Below are 25,743 nucleotides of genomic sequence, written 5' to 3'. Positions count from 1 at the left end.
AGAACAGGAGCTCAGCCTGCTGCAGTGAATCATTCCCTGCAACAAGTGGCACATCAGGAAGAGTGCTGCTGCCACCAGTGTCAAGCCCATGGCTCCCAGGACACTGCAGCGGTACCAACTGGCAACAGCCACTACTCTGTGCCTGCGAAGATCTTCCAGAGACAAAGGGAGTTGAAGTTCCTGTGTCTCTGGGGAGCTCTCCTGAACTGGCTGTCGAGGGCAGGAAGAGTTTTCTGTAACAGCTCACTGACTTCTGCGTTGCCTCTGTTCTAAACAAGTCAGGATTTCCCAAGGAGCGCTCATGGTGCTCTCACTGCTCTGGTTTTGACGGGCATAGGGTTCCTTTTTTCCCAGTTGCTGGCACACACTGGGTTCAGATGCACCATGGGAATGCTGTGGATCAAACAGGGGTGGTTTGCTTTCTGCTGAGCAGGGCTTGCCCTCTTCAGGGACTTTGCAGTGTCCCTTGGTACAGTGCACGTTTTCCACGGCGAAGGGAGGGAAGAGTGTTGAAGACAGAGGCAAAGAATGCATTAAACACCTGTGCTGTGTCCCTGGCCCTGTTTGTCAGGTGACCATCCACATCCTGGAAGGGGACAATGTTACTTCTACAATGTTTCTTTCCATGCATATATTTAAAACCACTCTTTTTATTGGGCCCCACATTTCTGGCCACCTTCCTCTCCAGCTGAGCTTTCAGTGCACCAAAGTTCTCCGTACAGTGGCGAGAAACATCTCTGGGGAAGGAATGAGAAGGAGGTGTCTTTACAAACTATCTGTGGGCCTGATGGTAGATAAAGCCAGATACTGATAGGTGAAAGAAGCAGCAAAGGGAGGAACCCTAAATTCCATAGGAATTCCACTAATTGACACAGACTGTTACTCACTCAAGACTCTGCTAATCCCTGGATTTAGAGAAAAAGAACAGAGACAGGAGCAAAAGAATGGGGGGGGGGAGGGGGGTAGACATTAGAAAGGGGGTTTGTATTAAGCCATTTGGGAAGTCTGTACCTCTCAAGTAGCTCAGCCAGTGGGGAAAGAGAGAGGGAAATGCAGCTGGGAAATTAGGAGATAAAGGAAGCTGCGTCCTCTATCAACTTGAGAGATCCCGTGGGAAATGCCCATGACCTCTCCCTTTATTCGATCAAAGTAACAGGACTGCTCTGTCTCTTGTTTGGACGTACAGCTGTGGTGTTTGAGGACTAATTTTCCTGACATCCGTATTCTTCTTGTGACCTTGCTTCCACTGGGCACACAGCTTCCTTTTCCATCCTCTTTGCCAGAGAAGAAGCCTTCTGCCTCGCCTGCTTGGCTTTCGACATTTGGGAATCTCCTGCTGCTGTGCCCTTAGGAGGTGATGTTTCAAAATTGACCAGCACGGATGGACCCCAGCACCTGCAAAAACATTGTCCCTGGAGACCCTGCTTAGCAGTTCCCTGAGCAGTCTGAAGTCTGCTCTCCTCATGGCCCGAGCTGAGGTTTTGCTGGCCCTTTTCCTCTTGTCAGAGGTTTGAAACTCGATTGATTTGTGGTCGCTGTGGCCAAGACGGCCGCCAGTCCCCACCTGGCTCAGGGCACGTGGGACTCAGAGGGCGGCCTGGCTCCAGGGGGGCTGAGCTGGAGAGTCCTGGGCTGCGGGGGGCTTCCCGCTTTCCTGGGAGGAGACTCCCTGGGGAGGAAGAAGGGTCTGGCATGAGCCACAAGGCCCCTGGCCGAGGGACGGTAGCGGGGGACGTGTGCGTAGCGGATGCTGTCTGGGAGGAGCTGTGGCAAGGAGTGGGTGTGGGGCTGGGGGTGTCCCAGAGCTCAGTGAGGGTGTTCCCCCAGCCCAGCAGGCAGAAAGCCCCTGGCTCACAGCAGGAGCCAAGTTCCAGGTCACCAGGAACAGCCCCCGCCCTCACCAGTGCTCCCAGCCTCCCACAAAGGTTGGTTATGCCCATGGGTGCTGCCAAGGTTCCCCATGGGAACAGGGCTGGACACCCTAAAAAGGGGGGTCAACACCCCAGGGGCAAAGCCAGTGCAGGGGAGAATGAGTGGGATGAGTGTGAGAGGACCACCTCTACCCCTCCCATCCCGCACCAGGGAGCAGGGACTTTCCTGGGACAGCTCCAGGAGGATATTCAGGACCATCCTTGCCTGGGACAGGGGTGCCAAGGAGATCCAGGAGGGATCAGTGTCCAGCTCTGTGTCCTGGGACACTCTGCACCCTGTTCCCCATAGCCCTGATTTTCAGGAAGGAGCCACAGGAGCCTCCTGGCCATTGCTGGATTTTTCTTTCAGGAATTCGCTGTGGAGCTCGTTTGTCTTTTTTTGCCTCTTTCGGAGCTCCTGTAAAAACGGCCTTGGAAGGGGCGGGGCGGGGCGGGGCAGGGCGGAGAAGAGCCAGCTGGGGAAGTCTTGAGGGCTTCTGTGGCTCTGGCAGCCTGCTTTCCTCCTCTCCCTTTGGTGGAGGTGTGGGCTGGCAACGGAGCATCTTCCCCGGGTGGCCGCGGTGCCCCGGATCCCTGCCCTGAGCGGAGGGACAACACTGGGCGTCTCTGGCCTGCCGCACGCAGCCAGGCTGCCGCACAGAGCTCCTCCAAAGCCCTGCCCTTGGCCGCAGGGGGCCGAATTAGTGAGGCATTAAGGAGGGAGGAAGGAAGGGCGCTAATTAGGGAGGGGAGGGCGGGGAGCCGTTCCCAGCCGAGGGGGCGTGGCCAGGACGATGGGCGTGGGCAGGGCCTCAGCGGCGGCGAGGGGCCGTGGTCTGAGCGGGGCCGGGGCCAGCGCTGAGGGGAGCAAAGGGCGGGAAAAGGCTCGGTGCTGCTGAGGGGAAGCGTCGGGAAGGAGGGGACGGAGGGGATATCGTTGGGAAAAAGGGAGACACAAGAGCTCCTGGGGGCCTGAAACCACTAACAGTGGTGGAGGGGAGCCCAACACACTCCTCCTATGTATCCCTATGCTTTACAGAGGGGAAGGCGTGGCTAAAATCCAGGAGAAACAGTGCTGTGGATCCAAGGAATCAGAAGCAGGATCTGTGTGGAGGGCGTCCCTCACGGGAGGCACATGAATCGACCTGAGCGAGGCTGGGGCAGGAGGGTCACGGCCAGCAGAGAAGGGGGACCCTCTGTCCATGCCAAGGCCCAGGGCAGCCCTATCCCGGGAAGCGCGCAGGGAGCGGATCCTTGAGCTGCTGCACGTTGGCGCTGCCCTCGCTCAGCCGGCAGCCCCCTCATTGCCCAGGGGGAGCTGGTGGCAGTGGGGAGTGGGAGAGGGAAACATCTGTCCTACACCTCCATGGCTGCGGCACTGCCAAAGGTGAAGAACGTCAGAGAACTGCCAAACAAGATCCTCCAGCAGGAAAGGCAGACGTTCCCAGCTCCAGGGAATTCCCTGATGTCAGCAGTGGAGGAGCAGGATGAGGAAGATCTCCACGCTTGCGATACTTCTGGCAAGAGCCTCCGTCCCTGCCAGAGCCTCGGTGAGAGCTGCCGGAGCGCAGACGGAGGAAGGCCTTTGGACAGGTGCAAGGTATGAATGATGCACGGTCCCCAGTCGTGGTGTGAGCAGAAACATTTCTTCCAAGCACCTCTGGCTTTTAGAAGAGTTTCACTCTCAGGTTCGAATAGCGTGAGCCTGGAAAGCCAATAGTCGAAATGCTCCGATGTCTGCTACCCAATACTAGACATGAACTCGTGTCTCTCGTAGCAACATCAGGCTTTTTCCCTAAGCCAAGTGCTGGAAGGAGAATTTCTTCTGCAAAACTACTGTGCTTCTGCTGCTTGTTCCATTTTAGAAAGTTTCCTTCGTCGCCCCTGCCTTGATTGAACAGTCCTTTCTCTTCTAACTAGAAGCTCCAGGTTCTCTTCTTACAAGTTGTCTTTGTTTTCTTTGCCCACAGACAGGAGTCCCTGCTTCCCCAGAGCCACGTCGATCTGCAGAGCCTGCTTGTGGCTGAGGATGCAGATGGCCAGGAAAGGCCGGGAAGTAAAAATTGGTAACATTTCTAGTTCCTAGGAAAGAAATATTTCATGAGATCTGGAAAACAAGCATCCCAGCATCTGTGGCATTCCCAGCTGATCAGTCCCGCTGTAGCAAGATTGAGGATGCATCTCCCAGTTCTCCAAGAGCTGAGTAGGTATTAGTAGGGCATTGGACTGCAGCTGGGAACAGCAAAAGTGGCTGGCACAGCAAGTTCAATGTATGGCTGTCCAAGGTCTGTCTTTTGCAAGTTTCCAAGCTTTGCATCATGTTCTTGGGATTCCATTATCACTTTCAACCGAATACTCTACCAGTTAGAGCCATGATTGCCATCAAAAAGGTGAAGTCTGTAATAATAATCTGGTTTTTGGAGGGGAGATTTTCTCTCATCTCTTGCTCTGATCAGCTAGTGTAGTTTTAGAGGAGTTTGTGGTAAAGTCTGTTCTGTGCTGATTTTTTAATGGCTGTTTGACCACCAGACATGTCTGTGCCCTGAAGACATTTTCAGTTTTCATCCAGTTAGTCTAGAAGGTCCACTGAAAAAGTTATTTGATGTAACTCATCTCTCTGAAACCTGGGCAAACAAAATGCTCTGTTTTGGATTACAGGGAGGTGGACTGGTTTTCCTTGGCAAGCATCCTTTTCCTGCTCGTGTTTGCACCGCCGATCGTGTATTACTTCATCATGTCCTGTGACCAGTACCAGTGCTCTCTGACTGACCCACTGCTGGACTTGCTGACAGGGAATAAACATCTGTCTGACATCTGGAACAGGACTCCCACACTGACCTATAGGGCTGCTGGCATCTATTCCCTTTGGGTCACTTTCCAGGTACATTCTTGAGTTATGATCTGGATGCCGGGTCTGGTTTCTCACACGGCTGTTGGATGAATCCTTTTGCACAAAGGATAGTGGAATGTTGAACTGGCATTTACTCTTTGGTGTTTCCCACTTTCCAGGGCTTTTTGGAATCCAAAGGAAGCTTATGTACTTGGAAAAGAAGCATGTAGGGAATATACGCAAATATTCCTTGTGTGACATATGCCTTAATGAGGTTTTGAAGAAAAAGCAACTTTATAGCAGTATCCGTTGGTTTTAAATTCATACACAAGAAATAGATAAAAATAAAACGACGAGGACCTGAATCTAGTTACCAACTGTCCTGCCTCCCCACCAAAAAAGGATGGCAGCCTTACATGAAGTACATCTTTGAGCTGTCTCAAAGCTTAGATGTATTACTAGTCTAAAATCCCAACAGCTAAATATTGCCATATTTGCTTACCCAATACTTAATAGAAACTTAATAGAAACATTCTATTTGGTATGTGTATGTAAGGAATAGTGTTTTGAGGGATTTTGTCTCGTCTGTATTTACTGTGAATACATCCTCTCTCTTCTAGGTGGTTTTGTACATGTCCATCCCTGACTTCTGCCATAAAGTTCTCCCTGGATATGTGGGAGGTGTACAAGAAGGTGCTGTCACCCCTGCTGGTAAGGTATTCCTTGGAATACACGGACACCGTGCAATCTTCTGAAATGATAGTATTTCTGTACCTAGAGTGTTTAATAGCCCATGTGTAGCCAGAGGAAACGTGGGCAGAAGTGCTCTCACCTTCCTCCCGTGTTCAGTTCAAACAAAAATAGAAAGCAATCGATGTCATCTTTTAGAAGAAGTGATAGCATTTCTATCTCTTAGAATTAGTATAACTGTTGATCTGGTAGGCACCATACCAGCAGTGAAAAAGTACTGGTTGATGACTTTGGCACTTGAAATTGTCAGTTGACTGTAGCTGTCCAGGACTATTGCTGGTATTCGACAAGATAGTTTTACCTGCTCAAGCTCCATGAAGCCAAGGGACTTGAACAAAATGTGGGATGTGAACTGTTAGGAGAAGTGGTTTGTTACTCTGGTCAGTTTTGGGGGAAAGCCTAAATTCAGTTTTGTGAGGAGAAAAACTCAGCCTAACAAAGCCTAATGGGTACAGCAGAGTTTAATGGAACACTCAGAAAAGTGCTTTAAGGTATTGAATTGGGAGGACGAGGAGAGAGAAGTTGTTTCATGAGCGCTTGATTGAGCTTCTGTGTATTCTGTGCATAGCCATGTGAATTAAAAGCTGCAGTAATGCGGGGTCAGTAACACTCGATTTTTTTTCTTCATCTTTTAGGTGTCGTGAATAAATATGAAAATCAATGGACTTCAGGCCTGGATCATGACCCATGTGCTTTGGTTTGCAAATGCTTCTTGCTTCCACTTCTTCTCACCTACCATCATTTTTGACAAGTGGATTCCTCTCCTGTGGTGTGCCAATAGCTTGGGATATGCAGTGTCCACGTTTGCAATGATTAAAGGCTACTTTTTCCCTCCCAATGCCAAAGAGTGGTATGTGAATTTTAGTAATGAGAGAAGACGAGGTAATCCGAGATTAAAACTGTTAAATAAAAACCGGGTCTATCAATTGAATGACAGAATATATTTCACTGGCAGAGAGAGCTGAGCCAGTGTATGACAGTGGTTCTTTGCTTCACTAGCACCATCCCCCGTGTTTCATGCTGCACACCATGGGACTGGCAGCCTCAGTGTCACAGATACACCCATCCTAGAAATAGTGAGACTGTTCAGAAGTGTTAGCAAGAGTAAACTCGGGCACTTCTGAAACTCTACAACTTATGTCTATTAATGTAATACTTCAGCTGGGTCAGCTTCTGTTACCTTGCACAGCGTTACATGCTTTGATGATTTTTATTATCACTACATCAAATTAATCTGAATTGTGTAGTCAGAGCAGTAATTACCTGTATTTGTGTAGAACTCTGTACATTTCCAATTTTTTTATGTTTTACAGCAAATTCACTGGAAACTTCTTTTACGACTACATGATGGGGATTGAATTTAACCCTCGAATAGGGAAGTGGTTTGATTTCAAGCTCTTTCTTCAGTGGGCGCCCTGGGATTGTGGCCTGGACTCTGATCAACCTTTCCTTTGCTGCCAAACAAGAGGAGCTGTATGGCGAAGCGACAAACTCCATGATCCTTGTCAATGTCCTTCAGGTAAATTCCAAGGAGGAAATTAGGAAACCAGCTAGGAAGTAAACTAATATTAAAGTAGGAAAAGAAGTCCTTCTATGGAAATGAAAATGAAGTGTTTTTTCCTGGCCTGAAACAAGCTCATTCAGTGATGGTGTGCTGGGACTTCTTTGGATTTATTGCCTGATCTGTGGAAATGGAAGCCTGCTCAATAGGAGCTCTATCGGCCCTCTTTGTAACGCTGTGACTCTAAGCTGAAGAGAGATTGGGCTGATCAACTGTGAGTTCACTTCCCAAGCGTTCGTCCTTGAGTTGTACACTTGCCTTAGTCATCCTACTGTTGCTTTATCTGTGTAGATAGATAGATAGGTAGGTAGATATTGTGTATCCACATAGCTTGTATTTATGTGATAGTTCTTCCTAACTGTGTTCAGAAACGTCTGGTTTTGAAGTGCTAACATAAAAACACCAATGAGTTGTGAGATCACATCACAAGGCAGCACAGACATTAGGCTGATGCTGTTAGACAGGGTAACTGGTGACAGTGCTCTGTTATTACTGTGAAATTATTCTGTTGCAGGGTATTTTTGTTCTGGACTTCTTTTGGAATGAAGCCTGGTACTTGAAAACCATTGCTATCTGCCATGATCATTTGGGATGGTATTTGGGCTGGGGAGACTGTGTTTGGTTGCCTTCCCTCTCTACTTTGCAGGTAAAAATGTGGACACTGTGGATTTGGGCTAAGAGGAAGGAAACTTTGCAGAAACATTCTTCTCAGCAGGTTAATGTGCACCTTAAATGTTTCTAGGCGGTTTGACTGTTGAGAAATCCTTGCAACATTCTTTGTAACAATTCCTGGGTAGGAAGGCTTCCTGTCCGTGCCCAGATTGGACATCTTTTCCTCTCCTGCCCTTCTTTTGTGCCTCTTTCTGTCACTGTCTGTTGTGTCTGTATACTTTTCTGAATCCTTTTGGTTTCCTTTTTTTCTAAATCCTTTCCGTTTCCTTTTTTTTTTTACTCCTGCTTGTTGAGGGTCTTTTGGTTAGCAGTGGTTTGTTTGTGTTTTGTTCCTTGCTTTTTCCTTCTGTCCGGTTTGCATCCTTGCAACTTCTCTCTTCTTGTTTCAGGAAGAAGTGCAATTTTGGAGAGAGAAAGAGAGAAGGAAACTGTTGGATGCAGAGTTTTTTGAAAGTTTTCTGCAGTTTTACTGTTGCAGTAGATTTTTCTACTCTTTCTTCTGGTCTGTTGTGGGCCACTGTAGTCAAGGAATTGGTCTGGCATGCTGAGCCTCTGTTGGAAGTAAATGTCTGATTGTTTTTGTGCTCCCCAGGGTCTGTATTTGGTTTACCAGCCTGTCCAGCTGTGCACAGCCCATGCCGTAGGGGTCTTGATGCTGGGCTTGCTGGGCTATTCCATCTTCAGAATGACCAACCACCAGAAGGACCTCTTCCGTCGTACCAATGGCAAGTGCAGGATCTGGGGGAAGAAGCCGGAGTCCATCGAGTGCTCCTACGTGTCCGTGGATGGGCCCAAGCACTACAGCAAGCTGATGACCTCTGGCTTTTGGGGCTGGGCACGTCATTTCAACTGCACGGGAGACCTGATGGGCTCGCTGGCCTATTGCCTGGCTTGTGGCTTTGAGCACATCCTGCCTTACTTCTACATCGTTTACATGACCACTCTGCTCACCCAGCGCTGCATTCGGGACGAGCACGGTTGTTGCAGCAAAGATGGGAAGGACTGGAAGCACTACACTGCTGCAGTGCCCTACCGGCTCTACCCGGCAGATTTTAAGGCTAATGCAGGATCCAGGGGAAAGAAAAAAGAAGAAACATGCAGGCATGCCATGTTTAAAGTGTTTAAACTGAAGTGGGGCACTGAAATGTCCCATTTTTTTAGAGGATTCTTTTAATTGGAATTGAATCATGCCGCAACCGGGCCAGGAGACACTTCAGAGACAGAGTCAGAGAAGCGGGTATTTGCTTTATTCGGCGCGCCGGGTGTGTGGGGATCGCTCCTCCAAACACACACCTGGTGCTCTCTACAACACAAGTATTATGGGTTAAATTAGGAATATTCATCACATTCCTTGGGACAGGTGTGGTTATACAAATTATTTCTCGGAAGTCATTAGCATATGGGCCACGCATGCGCTGTGTGTCCTGGTGGCCGCGCTGAGGAAGGCCTCTCCTCTTCCTCGGGGGTCTTTTCTGATGAAGGCCAGTAGTCTTCCTCTCAGTGAACTTTTTCACCTTTCTCCCTGGGCATGCGTAGTCCTTTGAGGAATGTTTCAGCGGTCTCTGAGATGATCCTTGTGCCCTCTATCTTGACAAGAGTAGGGCAAATTTGGTTTCTTAGGTTTTGTAATTACAGTCTGCTGTCTGAACTAACGTTTGCTGTCTCCCAATAGTTAACTCGTGCTTCCATGAGTTAGCTATTGACTGCCCCTTCCTCATTTCTGAAGAAGTATGTTTTTTTCCCAAAGCCTGTAGTGGTAGGTCAGGGCAGTAGACAGAAGGTGGCACAGGTTTGCAGCTGGCACCTGCCCACAGGGCCAGGGAAGGCACCTGGGTGCTTTCCTGTGGCTAGACTGGTTACTGCACTTTCCATCTCTACCAGTTGTTTTGAGGGTAGAGAAAGGTATTTTGAGGGCTGCAATGGGCCCAGCACCATGGGAGCAACTCCAGCATCTCAACATTTCCTGTGGGCTCCATGCCCATGGCTTACGAGGCTGCAGACCCAGCTGGTCAAAGGCGCAGCCCTGCCTCCCATTTCAGGGGAAGAAAGAGGAAGAGTTTTGTCAGGGCTCAACCTGAAATGACCTTTTGCCATTTCTGATTCTTCTCCCAGCATTGGAGAGGAGCAGCATCTCTGTCCCTGCCACCCGCTGGCCCTTGGAATGCACACATGAGCCCACGTATCACTTCAGGTGAAGCCAAGTGGCCGCCTCAGTTTGAAAGGGCGGCTGTTGTTTCACTGTTGCATTTCTTGGCTTGTTACAGCCCCTCCTGCCTGGACTACAGCCTGTGCTTGAAGACACAAAAGTGCCATGATGCCTGGAGGAAAGGCATCAAAAGCTTGACAAAGGCTGAAGGGAACACTCTGATCACCCCTTTTCCCAAGAGGGTTCTTTAGCTGAAGTTGCTAACCAGGAGCAGACTTGACACCCCGGCATGGGTTTGTGGTTCTTTTATTTCTCGAGTCCTCACTCCTGCGTGGGACTCGGCAACCGGGTGCTGCAGAGGCTCCGGCAAGGCATCAAAGACGCCCGCCCCGCAGCCAAGGGTGGCGCAAGATCTCCTCCAGCGCTGGCCTGTCCGCGGGGTGCTTGGACAAACACCAGCGGATCAGATGTTGGCACTCTGGGGAGAGAAGCCAGAAAGCGCCGGTCACTTGCAGAAGGCTCCTGCCCAGCTGCTCCCGGCGCCCGCAGGGCCCGGGCCGTGCTGCGTGTGCTCAGAGCTGTGCCGGCCTCCCGGCTGACTCTGCCCTTTGCGGGACAGCGGCACGGCAGGACACGCGCCACCTCCTGCAGCCAAGCGGGCCACACCGACCCCACCGTGGTCACGGGCCGCCGCCTGCGGCCAGCCCTTGAGGGCAGATCGACCTCCCGCGGAGCTGCGTGAGGGCCACGCTGGGCTGCGCGGTGCCATCTGCCAAAGCCTGCCTTCTTGAGGCCGGACACCAACCTGGAGAGACCTGCTGCCAGAAGAAGAGCTGCCCCGACACGATGCCACGGTCGTCCTGGAAGGGCTCGTTCCCGCAGACCATGACGTACAGCAGCACGCCCAGGGACCAGATGGTCGCCGAATGGCCGTGGTAGCAGCCAAGGCAGATCCACTCGGGTGGGCTGTACAGGTGTGTTCCTAGGGGACACAGGCGGCGCTGTCCAGGCGCAGGCTGCTGCCTTCCAGAGCCTGGTGCCAGCCTCCTGGCAGAAGCAGGGGCTGCACCAGTGGCCACAACTTCCCCCCGGGGCCAGCCGCCGTCCCCCAGCCAATTGGCCAAAGCCAGGAAACCGTTCTGCAAGGCAGACAAGGCCAGCGGAGCAGCCCAAGCCCTTGCGGGCCTGCCAAGCCGAGCGGCCGGGGCCTGGCTTTGGCAGCCCCCCTCTGTGGGCAGGGCCGGCAGCCGGCTCCTGGGGCACAGCATCTGGCCCGTGCCAAAGGGCAGCCGGCAGCCGGCTGAATGCCGCAGCCCGCAGCCCAGGAGGGAACGGGGCCGTGCAGTGCCTGGCACTGGGAGCGGGGCCCGGCCTGTGGGCTCACCGGCAAATTGCGTGAAGGCCTGCTCCTGGAGGAAGGTGCCGCAACCGAAGTCGATGAGCTTCAGGTCGCCACTCTCCGGGTCCACGAGGAGGTTCTCCGGCTTGATGTCCCGGTGCAGGACGCCGCAGGCGGTGCAGTGCCGCACGGCCTCCAGCACCTGGCAGAAAAGCCAGCGCGCCATCTCCTCGCGCAGGAAGCCCTGCTCCAGCAGGAAGTCCAGGAGATCCTGCGATGACTCCGGACGCTCCATGACCAGCAGGAAGCTGTCAGGCAGCTCAAACCAGTCGAGGAGCTGGATGATGTTGTGGCAGCCAGAGCCCACCTTCTCCATGAGCACAATCTCCATGGGAACGCGGGTGCCGTCGGGCTGTGGGGAGGAGACAGTGCCTCCAGCAGGCCTGATGCTGCCCTGGGGCTGCTGTGCTGCCCCGTGCCTGGGATGCCCCAGTGCCCCCTTGGGCAGCCTCCCTGGTGCTTGGGCTTCCTCCCGCCCAGGGGATGCTTGGGGGGTGCCCCCCTGCCCGGCCCCACCACCGGTGTTTGGCATCCCCGGGCCCGCCCTGCTCCGGCTCGCACGCTGAGCCCACGCCCGCTCCCCCCGCCCTGCGCCGCCTCCCGCCCTCGGGGCCCGGCCTTATCCCTGCCCGCCACGCCCCGCTCTGGCGCTCTGGCGCCGTGGCCCCGCTCGCTCACTCACCAGCTCGTACCACTGCACCACGCTCTCCCGGGCCACGCGTTTGATGGCCACCTGCAAGCCCACGAGAGACGGGGCTGAGCTCAAGCCCTGCCCCGCCCCTGGCCCTCGTCCCGCGCCCCGCCGTCCCGGCCACTTACCGGGCTCCCGTCCGAGAGGCGGATGCCCGAGAAAACGGTGCCGAAGCCACCGCTGCCCAGCTGCGGGCCCAGCTGGTACAGCTCCTGCAGCTTCTTCTTTTGCCCTGCGACCGAGACCGAGCCATCAGCCTTGCGCCCAGGGCCCCCCCGGCCAAGTGCCCGCGAGTGAAGCGGGCCGAACCACCGCGGGCCACCTTGCTCTGACCTGCTTCCTGCTGCGCGCCGGGCAGCGGCCACCGCCTTGCAGCCGTCGGGCTGGCGAGCGCCAGAGCTGGGGCAGGGGAGCGCGCAGAGGCGGCTGCAGGAGCCGGAGGGCAGCGGGGCAGGGCGGCACCGTCGCTGTCCCCGGCGTCGTGGGCTGGACTCTGCTCTTGAGGACTGCCGGGGCTACAGCCCGAGGACTCGCACAGGGGGGTGTCAGGAGCAGCTGCAAACCAGAGAGGGGTTTTTTGAAGCTGTGGCATCAGAAGCACTGGAAACAGCCAGGGACTCGGCTGCTCTCAAGGGCCCTGGCCTGGCCTGCGGATGCCCCTCAAGAGCCCCAAGGGAGCCTCAGAGAGCTCCTCAGATCTCACCTGCTACCAGCAAGGCCTTCCTGGTAGTCGGTGGCCGTCTCGGAGCAGCTTCCTGGAGATGGAGGAACCTCCTGGGTGTCTTGAGGCTCGTCTCCGCCACCAGGCAAGAGCTGTTGCCAGCTGGCGCAGCCGGCACAGCGTCCTGGGAGCTGTGGGCCGGCAACTGCTGGCTCCAGCTCACTCGCTGCTCCAGCACCTGCTCCTGACAAGGCTCCCCTGGATCGGGCTGGGCTCCCACTTGGACTTCTGGGCTTTCCCTGGCAACGTCAGTTGTCAGGGTTGTGCCCGTGTTGTTGAAGTCCATGAGTCCAAGGGAGCTGGGAGACCTGTGCACAGGCTCTGCACTTTCTGCAGGCTGACTGCAGGTCTCACGGAGCGTCTGCGGGCGATGGAGGCTGTCAGAGATAGCGGACGCTCCTGGCGGGATGGAGGATCTCTGACAGCCTGAGCTTCTTGCCTGGATGGCGGCTCTCTGATGGTGTGCCATCCTTGCAAGGCTTGAGGCTCTCCCAGGGATGGAGAATCTTGCTGGGAGCAGCCTCTTGAAGGGATGGAGGCTCCTGGAGGAGCTGGCCGAGCCACAGCAGGGCAGGTGGCCTCGCTTCAGCAGCTCCTCCAGTTCTTTCCACAAGGCCTGCCACATCCCAGAGTAGAGCGGCACCCATGTCCCATTGCGAGCCCAGAGCAGCAGCATCAGTTCCTGCAGCTCCTGGGCCACTGCCACGCAGGGGCCGCAGCTGCAGGGGCTGTCCAGGGGGCTCGCGGGAGCACGTGGCCGCTTGCGAGGGGTGGCCCGAGGCCTGGAGGACCTGGGAGCCGCAGAGGCTCCTCGCTTCCTCCGTGAGCCTCTGGGCTGCACCCCGGGGCGCTTGCGCCTCTTCGCTGTCCTTGTCTGCCGCCTCCGTGGTTGCCAGTGGCCAACGGCCCACCAGACAGCCACAGCGGCCAACAGCAGGACAAGCACAATCACTGGGACAACACCGTCACACATGGCTCCGGCACGTCCCATCGCGACTGCACTGGCAGCTGCAGGTGCTGGCCCGTGTTACATAGCGGCTGCGCGGTGATGTCACAGTGCTGTGGGCCAGGACAGCCGGGTGACATCCCAGCCCCGCCTCTCACCAGCGCTCAGCCCCTTTGTGCCGTCATAGCCCTGGGCCCACCTCAGGGATCAGCAGAACCAGCTCATGCCTAAGGATGCACATGGCCAGAAAAAGCCTGGCAGCAAGAACAGGAGCTCAGCCTGCTGCAGTGAATCATTCCCTGCAGCAAGTGGCACATCAGGAAGAGTGCTGCTGCCACCAGTGTCAAGCCCATGGCTCCCAGGACACTGCAGCGGTACCAACTGGCAACAGCCACTACTCTGTGCCTGCGAAGATCTTCCAGAGACAAAGGGAGTTGAAGTTCCTGTGTCTCTGGGGAGCTCTCCTGAACTGGCTGTCGAGGGCAGGAAGAGTTTTCTGTAACAGCTCACCGACTTCTGCGTTGCCTCTGTTCTAAACAAGTCAGGATTTCCCAAGGAGCGCTCATGGTGCTCTCACTGCTCTGGTTTTGACGGGCATAGGGTTCCTTTTTTCCCAGTTGCTGGCACACACTGGGTTCAGATGCACCATGGGAATGCTGTGGATCAAACAGGGGTGGTTTGCTTTCTGCTGAGCAGGGCTTGCCCTCTTCAGGGACTTTGCAGTGTCCCTTGGTACAGTGCACGTTTTCCACGGCGAAGGGAGGGAAGAGTGTTGAAGACAGAGGCAAAGAATGCATTAAACACCTGTGCTGTGTCCCTGGCCCTGTTTGTCAGGTGACCATCCACATCCTGGAAGGGGACAATGTTACTTCTACAATGTTTCTTTCCATGCATATATTTAAAACCACTCTTTTTATTGGGCCCCACATTTCTGGCCACCTTCCTCTCCAGCTGAGCTTTCAGTGCACCAAAGTTCTCTGTACAGTGGCGAGAAACATCTCTGGGGAAGGAATGAGAAGGAGGTGTCTTTACAAACTATCTGTGGGCCTGATGGTAGATAAAGCCAGATACTGATAGGTGAAAGAAGCAGCAAAGGGAGGAACCCTAAATTCCATAGGAATTCCACTAATTGACACAGACTGTTACTCACTCAAGACTCTGCTAATCCCTGGATTTAGAGAAAAAGAACAGAGACAGGAGCAAAAGAATGGGGGGGGGGAGGGGGGTAGACATTAGAAAGGGGGTTTGTATTAAGCCATTTGGGAAGTCTGTACCTCTCAAGTAGCTCAGCCAGTGGGGAAAGAGAGAGGGAAATGCAGCTGGGAAATTAGGAGATAAAGGAAGCTGCGTCCTCTATCAACTTGAGAGATCCCGTGGGAAATGCCCATGACCTCTCCCTTTATTCGATCAAAGTAACAGGACTGCTCTGTCTCTTGTTTGGACGTACAGCTGTGGTGTTTGAGGACTAATTTTCCTGACATCCGTATTCTTCTTGTGACCTTGCTTCCACTGGGCACACAGCTTCCTTTTCCATCCTCTTTGCCAGAGAAGAAGCCTTCTGCCTCGCCTGCTTGGCTTTCGACATTTGGGAATCTCCTGCTGCTGTGCCCTTAGGAGGTGATGTTTCAAAATTGACCAGCACGGATGGACCCCAGCACCTGCAAAAACATTGTCCCTGGAGACCCTGCTTAGCAGTTCCCTGAGCAGTCTGAAGTCTGCTCTCCTCATGGCCCGAGCTGAGGTTTTGCTGGCCCTTTTCCTCTTGTCAGAGGTTTGAAACTCGATTGATTTGTGGTCGCTGTGGCCAAGACGGCCGCCAGTCCCCACCTGGCTCAGGGCACGTGGGACTCAGAGGGCGGCCTGGCTCCAGGGGGGCTGAGCTGGAGAGTCCTGGGCTGCGGGGGGCTTCCCGCTTTCCTGGGAGGAGACTCCCTGGGGAGGAAGAAGGGTCTGGCATGAGCCACAAGGCCCCTGGCCGAGGGACGGTAGCGGGGGACGTGTGCGTAGCGGATGCTGTCTGGGAGGAGCTGTGGCAAGGAGTGGGTGTGGGGCTGGGGGTGTCCCAGAGCTCAGTGAGGGTGTTCCCCCAGCCCAGCAGGCAGAAAGCCCCTGGCTCACAGCAGGAGCCAAGTTCCAGGTCACCAGGAACAGCCCCCGCCCTCACCAGTGCTCCCAGCCTCCCACAAAGGTTGGTTATGCCCATGGGTGCTGCCAAGGTTCCCCATGGGAACAGGGCTGGACACCCTAAAAAGGGGGGTCAACACCCCAGGGGCAAAGCCAGTGCAGGGGAGAATGAGTGGGATGAGTGTGAGAGGACCACCTCTACCCCTCCCATCCCGCACCAGGGAGCAGGGACTTTCCTGGGACAGCTCCAGGAGGATATTCAGGACCATCCTTGCCTGGGACAGGGGTGCCAAGGAGATCCAGGAGGGATCAGTGTCCAGCTCTGTGTCCTGGGACACCCTGCACCCTGTTCCCCATAGCCCTGATTTTCAGGAAGGAGCCACAGGAGCCTCCTGGCCATTGCTGGATTTTTCTTTCAGGAATTCGCTGTGGAGCTCGTTTGTCTTTTTTTGCCTCTTTCGGAGCTCCTGTAAAAACGGCCTTGGAGCTGGAAGGGGCGGGGCGGGGCGGGGCGGGGCAGGGCGGAGAAGAGCCAGCTGGGGAAGAGGGCTTCTGTGGCTCTGGCAGCCTGCTTTCCTCCTCTCCCTTTGGTGGAGGTGTGGGCTGGCAACGGAGCATCTTCCCCGGGTGGCCGCGGTGCCCCGGATCCCTGCCCTGAGCGGAGGGACAACACTGGGCGTCTCTGGCCTGCCGCACGCAGCCAGGCTGCCGCACAGAGCTCCTCCAAAGCCCTGCCCTTGGCCGCAGGGGGCCGAATTAGTGAGGCATTAAGGAGGGAGGAAGGAAGGGCGCTAATTAGGGAGGGGAGGGCGGGGAGCCGTTCCCAGCCGAGGGGGCGTGGCCAGGACGATGGGCGTGGGCAGGGCCTCAGCGGCGGCGAGGGGCCGTGGTCTGAGCGGGGCCGGGGCCAGCGCTGAGGGGAGCAAAGGGCGGGAAAAGGCTCGGTGCTGCTGAGGGGAAGCGTCGGGAAGGAGGGGACGGAGGGGATATCGTTGGGAAAAAGGGAGACACAAGAGCTCCTGGGGGCCTGAAACCACTAACAGTGGTGGAGGGGAGCCCAACACACTCCTCCTATGTATCCCTATGCTTTACAGAGGGGAAGGCGTGGCTAAAATCCAGGAGAAACAGTGCTGTGGATCCAAGGAATCAGAAGCAGGATCTGTGTGGAGGGCGTCCCTCACGGGAGGCACATGAATCGACCTGAGCGAGGCTGGGGCAGGAGGGTCACGGCCAGCAGAGAAGGGGGACCCTCTGTCCATGCCAAGGCCCAGGGCAGCCCTATCCCGGGAAGCGCGCAGGGAGCGGATCCTTGAGCTGCTGCACGTTGGCGCTGCCCTCGCTCAGCCGGCAGCCCCCTCATTGCCCAGGGGGAGCTGGTGGCAGTGGGGAGTGGGAGAGGGAAACATCTGTCCTACACCTCCATGGCTGCGGCACTGCCAAAGGTGAAGAACGTCAGAGAACTGCCAAACAAGATCCTCCAGCAGGAAAGGCAGACGTTCCCAGCTCCAGGGAATTCCCTGATGTCAGCAGTGGAGGAGCAGGATGAGGAAGATCTCCACGCTTGCGATACTTCTGGCAAGAGCCTCCGTCCCTGCCAGAGCCTCGGTGAGAGCTGCCGGAGTGCAGACGGAGGAAGGCCTTTGGACAGGTGCAAGGTATGAATGATGCACGGTCCCCAGTCGTGGTGTGAGCAGAAACATTTCTTCCAAGCACCTCTGGCTTTTAGAAGAGTTTCACTCTCAGGTTCGAATAGCGTGAGCCTGGAAAGCCAATAGTCGAAATGCTCCGATGTCTGCTACCCAATACTAGACATGAACTCGTGTCTCTCGTAGCAACATCAGGCTTTTTCCCTAAGCCAAGTGCTGGAAGGAGAATTTCTTCTGCAAAACTACTGTGCTTCTGCTGCTTGTTCCATTTTAGAAAGTTTCCTTCGTCGCCCCTGCCTTGATTGAACAGTCCTTTCTCTTCTAACTAGAAGCTCCAGGTTCTCTTCTTACAAGTTGTCTTTGTTTTCTTTGCCCACAGACAGGAGTCCCTGCTTCCCCAGAGCCACGTCGATCTGCAGAGCCTGCTTGTGGCTGAGGATGCAGATGGCCAGGAAAGGCCGGGAAGTAAAAATTGGTAACATTTCTAGTTCCTAGGAAAGAAATATTTCATGAGATCTGGAAAACAAGCATCCCAGCATCTGTGGCATTCCCAGCTGATCAGTCCCGCTGTAGCAAGATTGAGGATGCATCTCCCAGTTCTCCAAGAGCTGAGTAGGTATTAGTAGGGCATTGGACTGCAGCTGGGAACAGCAAAAGTGGCTGGCACAGCAAGTTCAATGTATGGCTGTCCAAGGTCTGTCTTTTGCAAGTTTCCAAGCTTTGCATCATGTTCTTGGGATTCCATTATCACTTTCAACCGAATACTCTACCAGTTAGAGCCATGATTGCCATCAAAAAGGTGAAGTCTGTAATAATAATCTGGTTTTTGGAGGGGAGATTTTCTCTCATCTCTTGCTCTGATCAGCTAGTGTAGTTTTAGAGGAGTTTGTGGTAAAGTCTGTTCTGTGCTGATTTTTTAATGGCTGTTTGACCACCAGACATGTCTGTGCCCTGAAGACATTTTCAGTTTTCATCCAGTTAGTCTAGAAGGTCCACTGAAAAAGTTATTTGATGTAACTCATCTCTCTGAAACCTGGGCAAACAAAATGCTCTGTTTTGGATTACAGGGAGGTGGACTGGTTTTCCTTGGCAAGCATCCTTTTCCTGCTCGTGTTTGCACCGCCGATCGTGTATTACTTCATCATGTCCTGTGACCAGTACCAGTGCTCTCTGACTGACCCACTGCTGGACTTGCTGACAGGGAATAAACATCTGTCTGACATCTGGAACAGGACTCCCACACTGACCTATAGGGCTGCTGGCATCTATTCCCTTTGGGTCACTTTCCAGGTACATTCTTGAGTTATGATCTGGATGCCGGGTCTGGTTTCTCACACGGCTGTTGGATGAATCCTTTTGCACAAAGGATAGTGGAATGTTGAACTGGCATTTACTCTTTGGTGTTTCCCACTTTCCAGGGCTTTTTGGAATCCAAAGGAAGCTTATGTACTTGGAAAAGAAGCATGTAGGGAATATACGCAAATATTCCTTGTGTGACATATGCCTTAATGAGGTTTTGAAGAAAAAGCAACTTTATAGCAGTATCCGTTGGTTTTAAATTCATACACAAGAAATAGATAAAAATAAAACGACGAGGACCTGAATCTAGTTACCAACTGTCCTGCCTCCCCACCAAAAAAGGATGGCAGCCTTACATGAAGTACATCTTTGAGCTGTCTCAAAGCTTAGATGTATTACTAGTCTAAAATCCCAACAGCTAAATATTGCCATATTTGCTTACCCAATACTTAATAGAAACTTAATAGAAACATTCTATTTGGTATGTGTATGTAAGGAATAGTGTTTTGAGGGATTTTGTCTCGTCTGTATTTACTGTGAATACATCCTCTCTCTTCTAGGTGGTTTTGTACATGTCCATCCCTGACTTCTGCCATAAAGTTCTCCCTGGATATGTGGGAGGTGTACAAGAAGGTGCTGTCACCCCTGCTGGTAAGGTATTCCTTGGAATACACGGACACCGTGCAATCTTCTGAAATGATAGTATTTCTGTACCTAGAGTGTTTAATAGCCCATGTGTAGCCAGAGGAAACGTGGGCAGAAGTGCTCTCACCTTCCTCCCGTGTTCAGTTCAAACAAAAATAGAAAGCAATCGATGTCATCTTTTAGAAGAAGTGATAGCATTTCTATCTCTTAGAATTAGTATAACTGTTGATCTGGTAGGCACCATACCAGCAGTGAAAAAGTACTGGTTGATGACTTTGGCACTTGAAATTGTCAGTTGACTGTAGCTGTCCAGGACTATTGCTGGTATTCGACAAGATAGTTTTACCTGCTCAAGCTCCATGAAGCCAAGGGACTTGAACAAAATGTGGGATGTGAACTGTTAGGAGAAGTGGTTTGTTACTCTGGTCAGTTTTGGGGGAAAGCCTAAATTCAGTTTTGTGAGGAGAAAAACTCAGCCTAACAAAGCCTAATGGGTACAGCAGAGTTTAATGGAACACTCAGAAAAGTGCTTTAAGGTATTGAATTGGGAGGACGAGGAGAGAGAAGTTGTTTCATGAGCGCTTGATTGAGCTTCTGTGTATTCTGTGCATAGCCATGTGAATTAAAAGCTGCAGTAATGCGGGGTCAGTAACACTCGATTTTTTTTCTTCATCTTTTAGGTGTCGTGAATAAATATGAAAATCAATGGACTTCAGGCCTGGATCATGACCCATGTGCTTTGGTTTGCAAATGCTTCTTGCTTCCACTTCTTCTCACCTACCATCATTTTTGACAAGTGGATTCCTCTCCTGTGGTGTGCCAATAGCTTGGGATATGCAGTGTCCACGTTTGCAATGATTAAAGGCTACTTTTTCCCTCCCAATGCCAAAGAGTGGTATGTGAATTTTAGTAATGAGAGAAGACGAGGTAATCCGAGATTAAAACTGTTAAATAAAAACCGGGTCTATCAATTGAATGACAGAATATATTTCACTGGCAGAGAGAGCTGAGCCAGTGTATGACAGTGGTTCTTTGCTTCACTAGCACCATCCCCCGTGTTTCATGCTGCACACCATGGGACTGGCAGCCTCAGTGTCACAGATACACCCATCCTAGAAATAGTGAGACTGTTCAGAAGTGTTAGCAAGAGTAAACTCGGGCACTTCTGAAACTCTACAACTTATGTCTATTAATGTAATACTTCAGCTGGGTCAGCTTCTGTTACCTTGCACAGCGTTACATGCTTTGATGATTTTTATTATCACTACATCAAATTAATCTGAATTGTGTAGTCAGAGCAGTAATTACCTGTATTTGTGTAGAACTCTGTACATTTCCAATTTTTTTATGTTTTACAGCAAATTCACTGGAAACTTCTTTTACGACTACGTGATGGGGATTGAATTTAACCCTCGAATAGGGAAGTGGTTTGATTTCAAGCTCTTTCTTCAGTGGGCGCCCTGGGATTGTGGCCTGGACTCTGATCAACCTTTCCTTTGCTGCCAAACAAGAGGAGCTGTATGGCGAAGCGACAAACTCCATGATCCTTGTCAATGTCCTTCAGGTAAATTCCAAGGAGGAAATTAGGAAACCAGCTAGGAAGTAAACTAATATTAAAGTAGGAAAAGAAGTCCTTCTATGGAAATGAAAATGAAGTGTTTTTTCCTGGCCTGAAACAAGCTCATTCAGTGATGGTGTGCTGGGACTTCTTTGGATTTATTGCCTGATCTGTGGAAATGGAAGCCTGCTCAATAGGAGCTCTATCGGCCCTCTTTGTAACGCTGTGACTCTAAGCTGAAGAGAGATTGGGCTGATCAACTGTGAGTTCACTTCCCAAGCGTTCGTCCTTGAGTTGTACACTTGCCTTAGTCATCCTACTGTTGCTTTATCTGTGTAGATAGATAGATAGGTAGGTAGATATTGTGTATCCACATAGCTTGTATTTATGTGATAGTTCTTCCTAACTGTGTTCAGAAACGTCTGGTTTTGAAGTGCTAACATAAAAACACCAATGAGTTGTGAGATCACATCACAAGGCAGCACAGACATTAGGCTGATGCTGTTAAACAGGGTAACTGGTGACAGTGCTCTGTTATTACTGTGAAATTATTCTGTTGCAGGGTATTTTTGTTCTGGACTTCTTTTGGAATGAAGCCTGGTACTTGAAAACCATTGCTATCTGCCATGATCATTTGGGATGGTATTTGGGCTGGGGAGACTGTGTTTGGTTGCCTTCCCTCTCTACTTTGCAGGTAAAAATGTGGACACTGTGGATTTGGGCTAAGAGGAAGGAAACTTTGCAGAAACATTCTTCTCAGCAGGTTAATGTGCACCTTAAATGTTTCTAGGCGGTTTGACTGTTGAGAAATCCTTGCAACATTCTTTGTAACAATTCCTGGGTAGGAAGGCTTCCTGTCCGTGCCCAGATTGGACATCTTTTCCTCTCCTGCCCTTCTTTTGTGCCTCTTTCTGTCACTGTCTGTTGTGTCTGTATACTTTTCTGAATCCTTTTGGTTTCCTTTTTTTCTAAATCCTTTCCGTTTCCTTTTTTTTTTTACTCCTGCTTGTTGAGGGTCTTTTGGTTAGCGGTGGTTTGTTTGTGTTTTGTTCCTTGCTTTTTCCTTCTGTCCGGTTTGCATCCTTGCAACTTCTCTCTTCTTGTTTCAGGAAGAAGTGCAATTTTGGAGAGAGAAAGAGAGAAGGAAACTGTTGGATGCAGAGTTTTTTGAAAGTTTTCTGCAGTTTTACTGTTGCAGTAGATTTTTCTACTCTTTCTTCTGGTCTGTTGTGGGCCACTGTAGTCAAGGAATTGGTCTGGCATGCTGAGCCTCTGTTGGAAGTAAATGTCTGATTGTTTTTGTGCTCCCCAGGGTCTGTATTTGGTTTACCAGCCTGTCCAGCTGTGCACAGCCCATGCCGTAGGGGTCTTGATGCTGGGCTTGCTGGGCTATTCCATCTTCAGAATGACCAACCACCAGAAGGACCTCTTCCGTCGTACCAATGGCAAGTGCAGGATCTGGGGGAAGAAGCCGGAGTCCATCGAGTGCTCCTACGTGTCCGTGGATGGGCCCAAGCACTACAGCAAGCTGATGACCTCTGGCTTTTGGGGCTGGGCACGTCATTTCAACTGCACGGGAGACCTGATGGGCTCGCTGGCCTATTGCCTGGCTTGTGGCTTTGAGCACATCCTGCCTTACTTCTACATCGTTTACATGACCACTCTGCTCACCCAGCGCTGCATTCGGGACGAGCACGGTTGTTGCAGCAAAGATGGGAAGGACTGGAAGCACTACACTGCTGCAGTGCCCTACCGGCTCTACCCGGCAGATTTTAAGGCTAATGCAGGATCCAGGGGAAAGAAAAAAGAAGAAACATGCAGGCATGCCATGTTTAAAGTGTTTAAACTGAAGTGGGGCACTGAAATGTCCCATTTTTTTAGAGGATTCTTTTAATTGGAATTGAATCATGCCGCAACCGGGCCAGGAGACACTTCAGAGACAGAGTCAGAGAAGCGGGTATTTGCTTTATTCGGCGCGCCGGGTGTGTGGGGATCGCTCCTCCAAACACACACCTGGTGCTCTCTACAACACAAGTATTATGGGTTAAATTAGGAATATTCATCACATTCCTTGGGACAGGTGTGGTTATACAAATTATTTCTCGGAAGTCATTAGCATATGGGCCACGCATGCGCTGTGTGTCCTGGTGGCCGCGCTGAGGAAGGCCTCTCCTCTTCCTCGGGGGTCTTTTCTGATGAAGGCCAGTAGTCTTCCTCTCAGTGAACTTTTTCACCTTTCTCCCTGGGCATGCGTAGTCCTTTGAGGAATGTTTCAGCGGTCTCTGAGATGATCCTTGTGCCCTCTATCTTGACAAGAGTAGGGCAAATTTGGTTTCTTAGGTTTTGTAATTACAGTCTGCTGTCTGAACTAACGTTTGCTGTCTCCCAATAGTTAACTCGTGCTTCCATGAGTTAGCTATTGACTGCCCCTTCCTCATTTCTGAAGAAGTATGTTTTTTTCCCAAAGCCTGTAGTGGTAGGTCAGGGCAGTAGACAGAAGGTGGCACAGGTTTGCAGCTGGCACCTGCCCACAGGGCCAGGGAAGGCACCTGGGTGCTTTCCTGTGGCTAGACTGGTTACTGCACTTTCCATCTCTACCAGTTGTTTTGAGGGTAGAGAAAGGTATTTTGAGGGCTGCAATGGGCCCAGCACCATGGGAGCAACTCCAGCATCTCAACATTTCCTGTGGGCTCCATGCCCATGGCTTACGAGGCTGCAGACCCAGCTGGTCAAAGGCGCAGCCCTGCCTCCCATTTCAGGGGAAGAAAGAGGAAGAGTTTTGTCAGGGCTCAACCTGAAATGACCTTTTGCCATTTCTGATTCTTCTCCCAGCATTGGAGAGGAGCAGCATCTCTGTCCCTGCCACCCGCTGGCCCTTGGAATGCACACATGAGCCCACGTATCACTTCAGGTGAAGCCAAGTGGCCGCCTCAGTTTGAAAGGGCGGCTGTTGTTTCACTGTTGCATTTCTTGGCTTGTTACAGCCCCTCCTGCCTGGACTACAGCCTGTGCTTGAAGACACAAAAGTGCCATGATGCCTGGAGGAAAGGCATCAAAAGCTTGACAAAGGCTGAAGGGAACACTCTGATCACCCCTTTTCCCAAGAGGGTTCTTTAGCTGAAGTTGCTAACCAGGAGCAGACTTGACACCCCGGCATGGGTTTGTGGTTCTTTTATTTCTCGAGTCCTCACTCCTGCGTGGGACTCGGCAACCGGGTGCTGCAGAGGCTCCGGCAAGGCATCAAAGACGCCCGCCCCGCAGCCAAGGGTGGCGCAAGATCTCCTCCAGCGCTGGCCTGTCCGCGGGGTGCTTGGACAAACACCAGCGGATCAGATGTTGGCACTCTGGGGAGAGAAGCCAGAAAGCGCCGGTCACTTGCAGAAGGCTCCTGCCCAGCTGCTCCCGGCGCCCGCAGGGCCCGGGCCGTGCTGCGTGTGCTCAGAGCTGTGCCGGCCTCCCGGCTGACTCTGCCCTTTGCGGGACAGCGGCACGGCAGGACACGCGCCACCTCCTGCAGCCAAGCGGGCCACACCGACCCCACCGTGGTCACGGGCCGCCGCCTGCGGCCAGCCCTTGAGGGCAGATCGACCTCCCGCGGAGCTGCGTGAGGGCCACGCTGGGCTGCGCGGTGCCATCTGCCAAAGCCTGCCTTCTTGAGGCCGGACACCAACCTGGAGAGACCTGCTGCCAGAAGAAGAGCTGCCCCGACACGATGCCACGGTCGTCCTGGAAGGGCTCGTTCCCGCAGACCATGACGTACAGCAGCACGCCCAGGGACCAGATGGTCGCCGAATGGCCGTGGTAGCAGCCAAGGCAGATCCACTCGGGTGGGCTGTACAGGTGTGTTCCTAGGGGACACAGGCGGCGCTGTCCAGGCGCAGGCTGCTGCCTTCCAGAGCCTGGTGCCAGCCTCCTGGCAGAAGCAGGGGCTGCACCAGTGGCCACAACTTCCCCCCGGGGCCAGCCGCCGTCCCCCAGCCAATTGGCCAAAGCCAGGAAACCGTTCTGCAAGGCAGACAAGGCCAGCGGAGCAGCCCAAGCCCTTGCGGGCCTGCCAAGCCGAGCGGCCGGGGCCTGGCTTTGGCAGCCCCCCTCTGTGGGCAGGGCCGGCAGCCGGCTCCTGGGGCACAGCATCTGGCCCGTGCCAAAGGGCAGCCGGCAGCCGGCTGAATGCCGCAGCCCGCAGCCCAGGAGGGAACGGGGCCGTGCAGTGCCTGGCACTGGGAGCGGGGCCCGGCCTGTGGGCTCACCGGCAAATTGCGTGAAGGCCTGCTCCTGGAGGAAGGTGCCGCAACCGAAGTCGATGAGCTTCAGGTCGCCACTCTCCGGGTCCACGAGGAGGTTCTCCGGCTTGATGTCCCGGTGCAGGACGCCGCAGGCGGTGCAGTGCCGCACGGCCTCCAGCACCTGGCAGAAAAGCCAGCGCGCCATCTCCTCGCGCAGGAAGCCCTGCTCCAGCAGGAAGTCCAGGAGATCCTGCGATGACTCCGGACGCTCCATGACCAGCAGGAAGCTGTCAGGCAGCTCAAACCAGTCGAGGAGCTGGATGATGTTGTGGCAGCCAGAGCCCACCTTCTCCATGAGCACAATCTCCATGGGAACGCGGGTGCCGTCGGGCTGTGGGGAGGAGACAGTGCCTCCAGCAGGCCTGATGCTGCCCTGGGGCTGCTGTGCTGCCCCGTGCCTGGGATGCCCCAGTGCCCCCTTGGGCAGCCTCCCTGGTGCTTGGGCTTCCTCCCGCCCAGGGGATGCTTGGGGGGTGCCCCCCTGCCCGGCCCCACCACCGGTGTTTGGCATCCCCGGGCCCGCCCTGCTCCGGCTCGCACGCTGAGCCCACGCCCGCTC

The 25,743-nt window shown here is 53.3% G+C and overlaps 1 protein-coding gene across 1 annotated transcript in view; it reads right to left on the bottom strand.

Moving 5' to 3' along the window:
- Nucleotides 1-25,743, bottom strand: part of LOC138102322 (uncharacterized) — a gene marked incomplete at its 5' end in the record, with an annotated part of 43,779 nt that overhangs the window by 17,716 nt on the left and 320 nt on the right. The window contains 6 exons of the mRNA XM_069000014.1: nt 10,685-10,851; nt 11,254-11,620; nt 11,951-12,001; nt 12,088-12,168; nt 24,580-24,746; nt 25,149-25,515. Of these exons, the coding sequence (XP_068856115.1) occupies nt 10,685-10,851; nt 11,254-11,620; nt 11,951-12,001; nt 12,088-12,168; nt 24,580-24,746; nt 25,149-25,515 (1,200 nt within the window). The remainder of the gene's footprint in view (nt 1-10,684; nt 10,852-11,253; nt 11,621-11,950; nt 12,002-12,087; nt 12,169-24,579; nt 24,747-25,148; nt 25,516-25,743) is intronic.

Source organism: Aphelocoma coerulescens, unplaced genomic scaffold (genome assembly GCF_041296385.1).
Source record: "Aphelocoma coerulescens isolate FSJ_1873_10779 unplaced genomic scaffold, UR_Acoe_1.0 HiC_scaffold_70, whole genome shotgun sequence".
Classification (NCBI taxonomy): Eukaryota; Metazoa; Chordata; class Aves; order Passeriformes; family Corvidae; genus Aphelocoma; species Aphelocoma coerulescens.
Note: the sequence above shows the minus strand (reverse complement) of the source record. Positions and strands in the feature narration are given on the sequence as shown.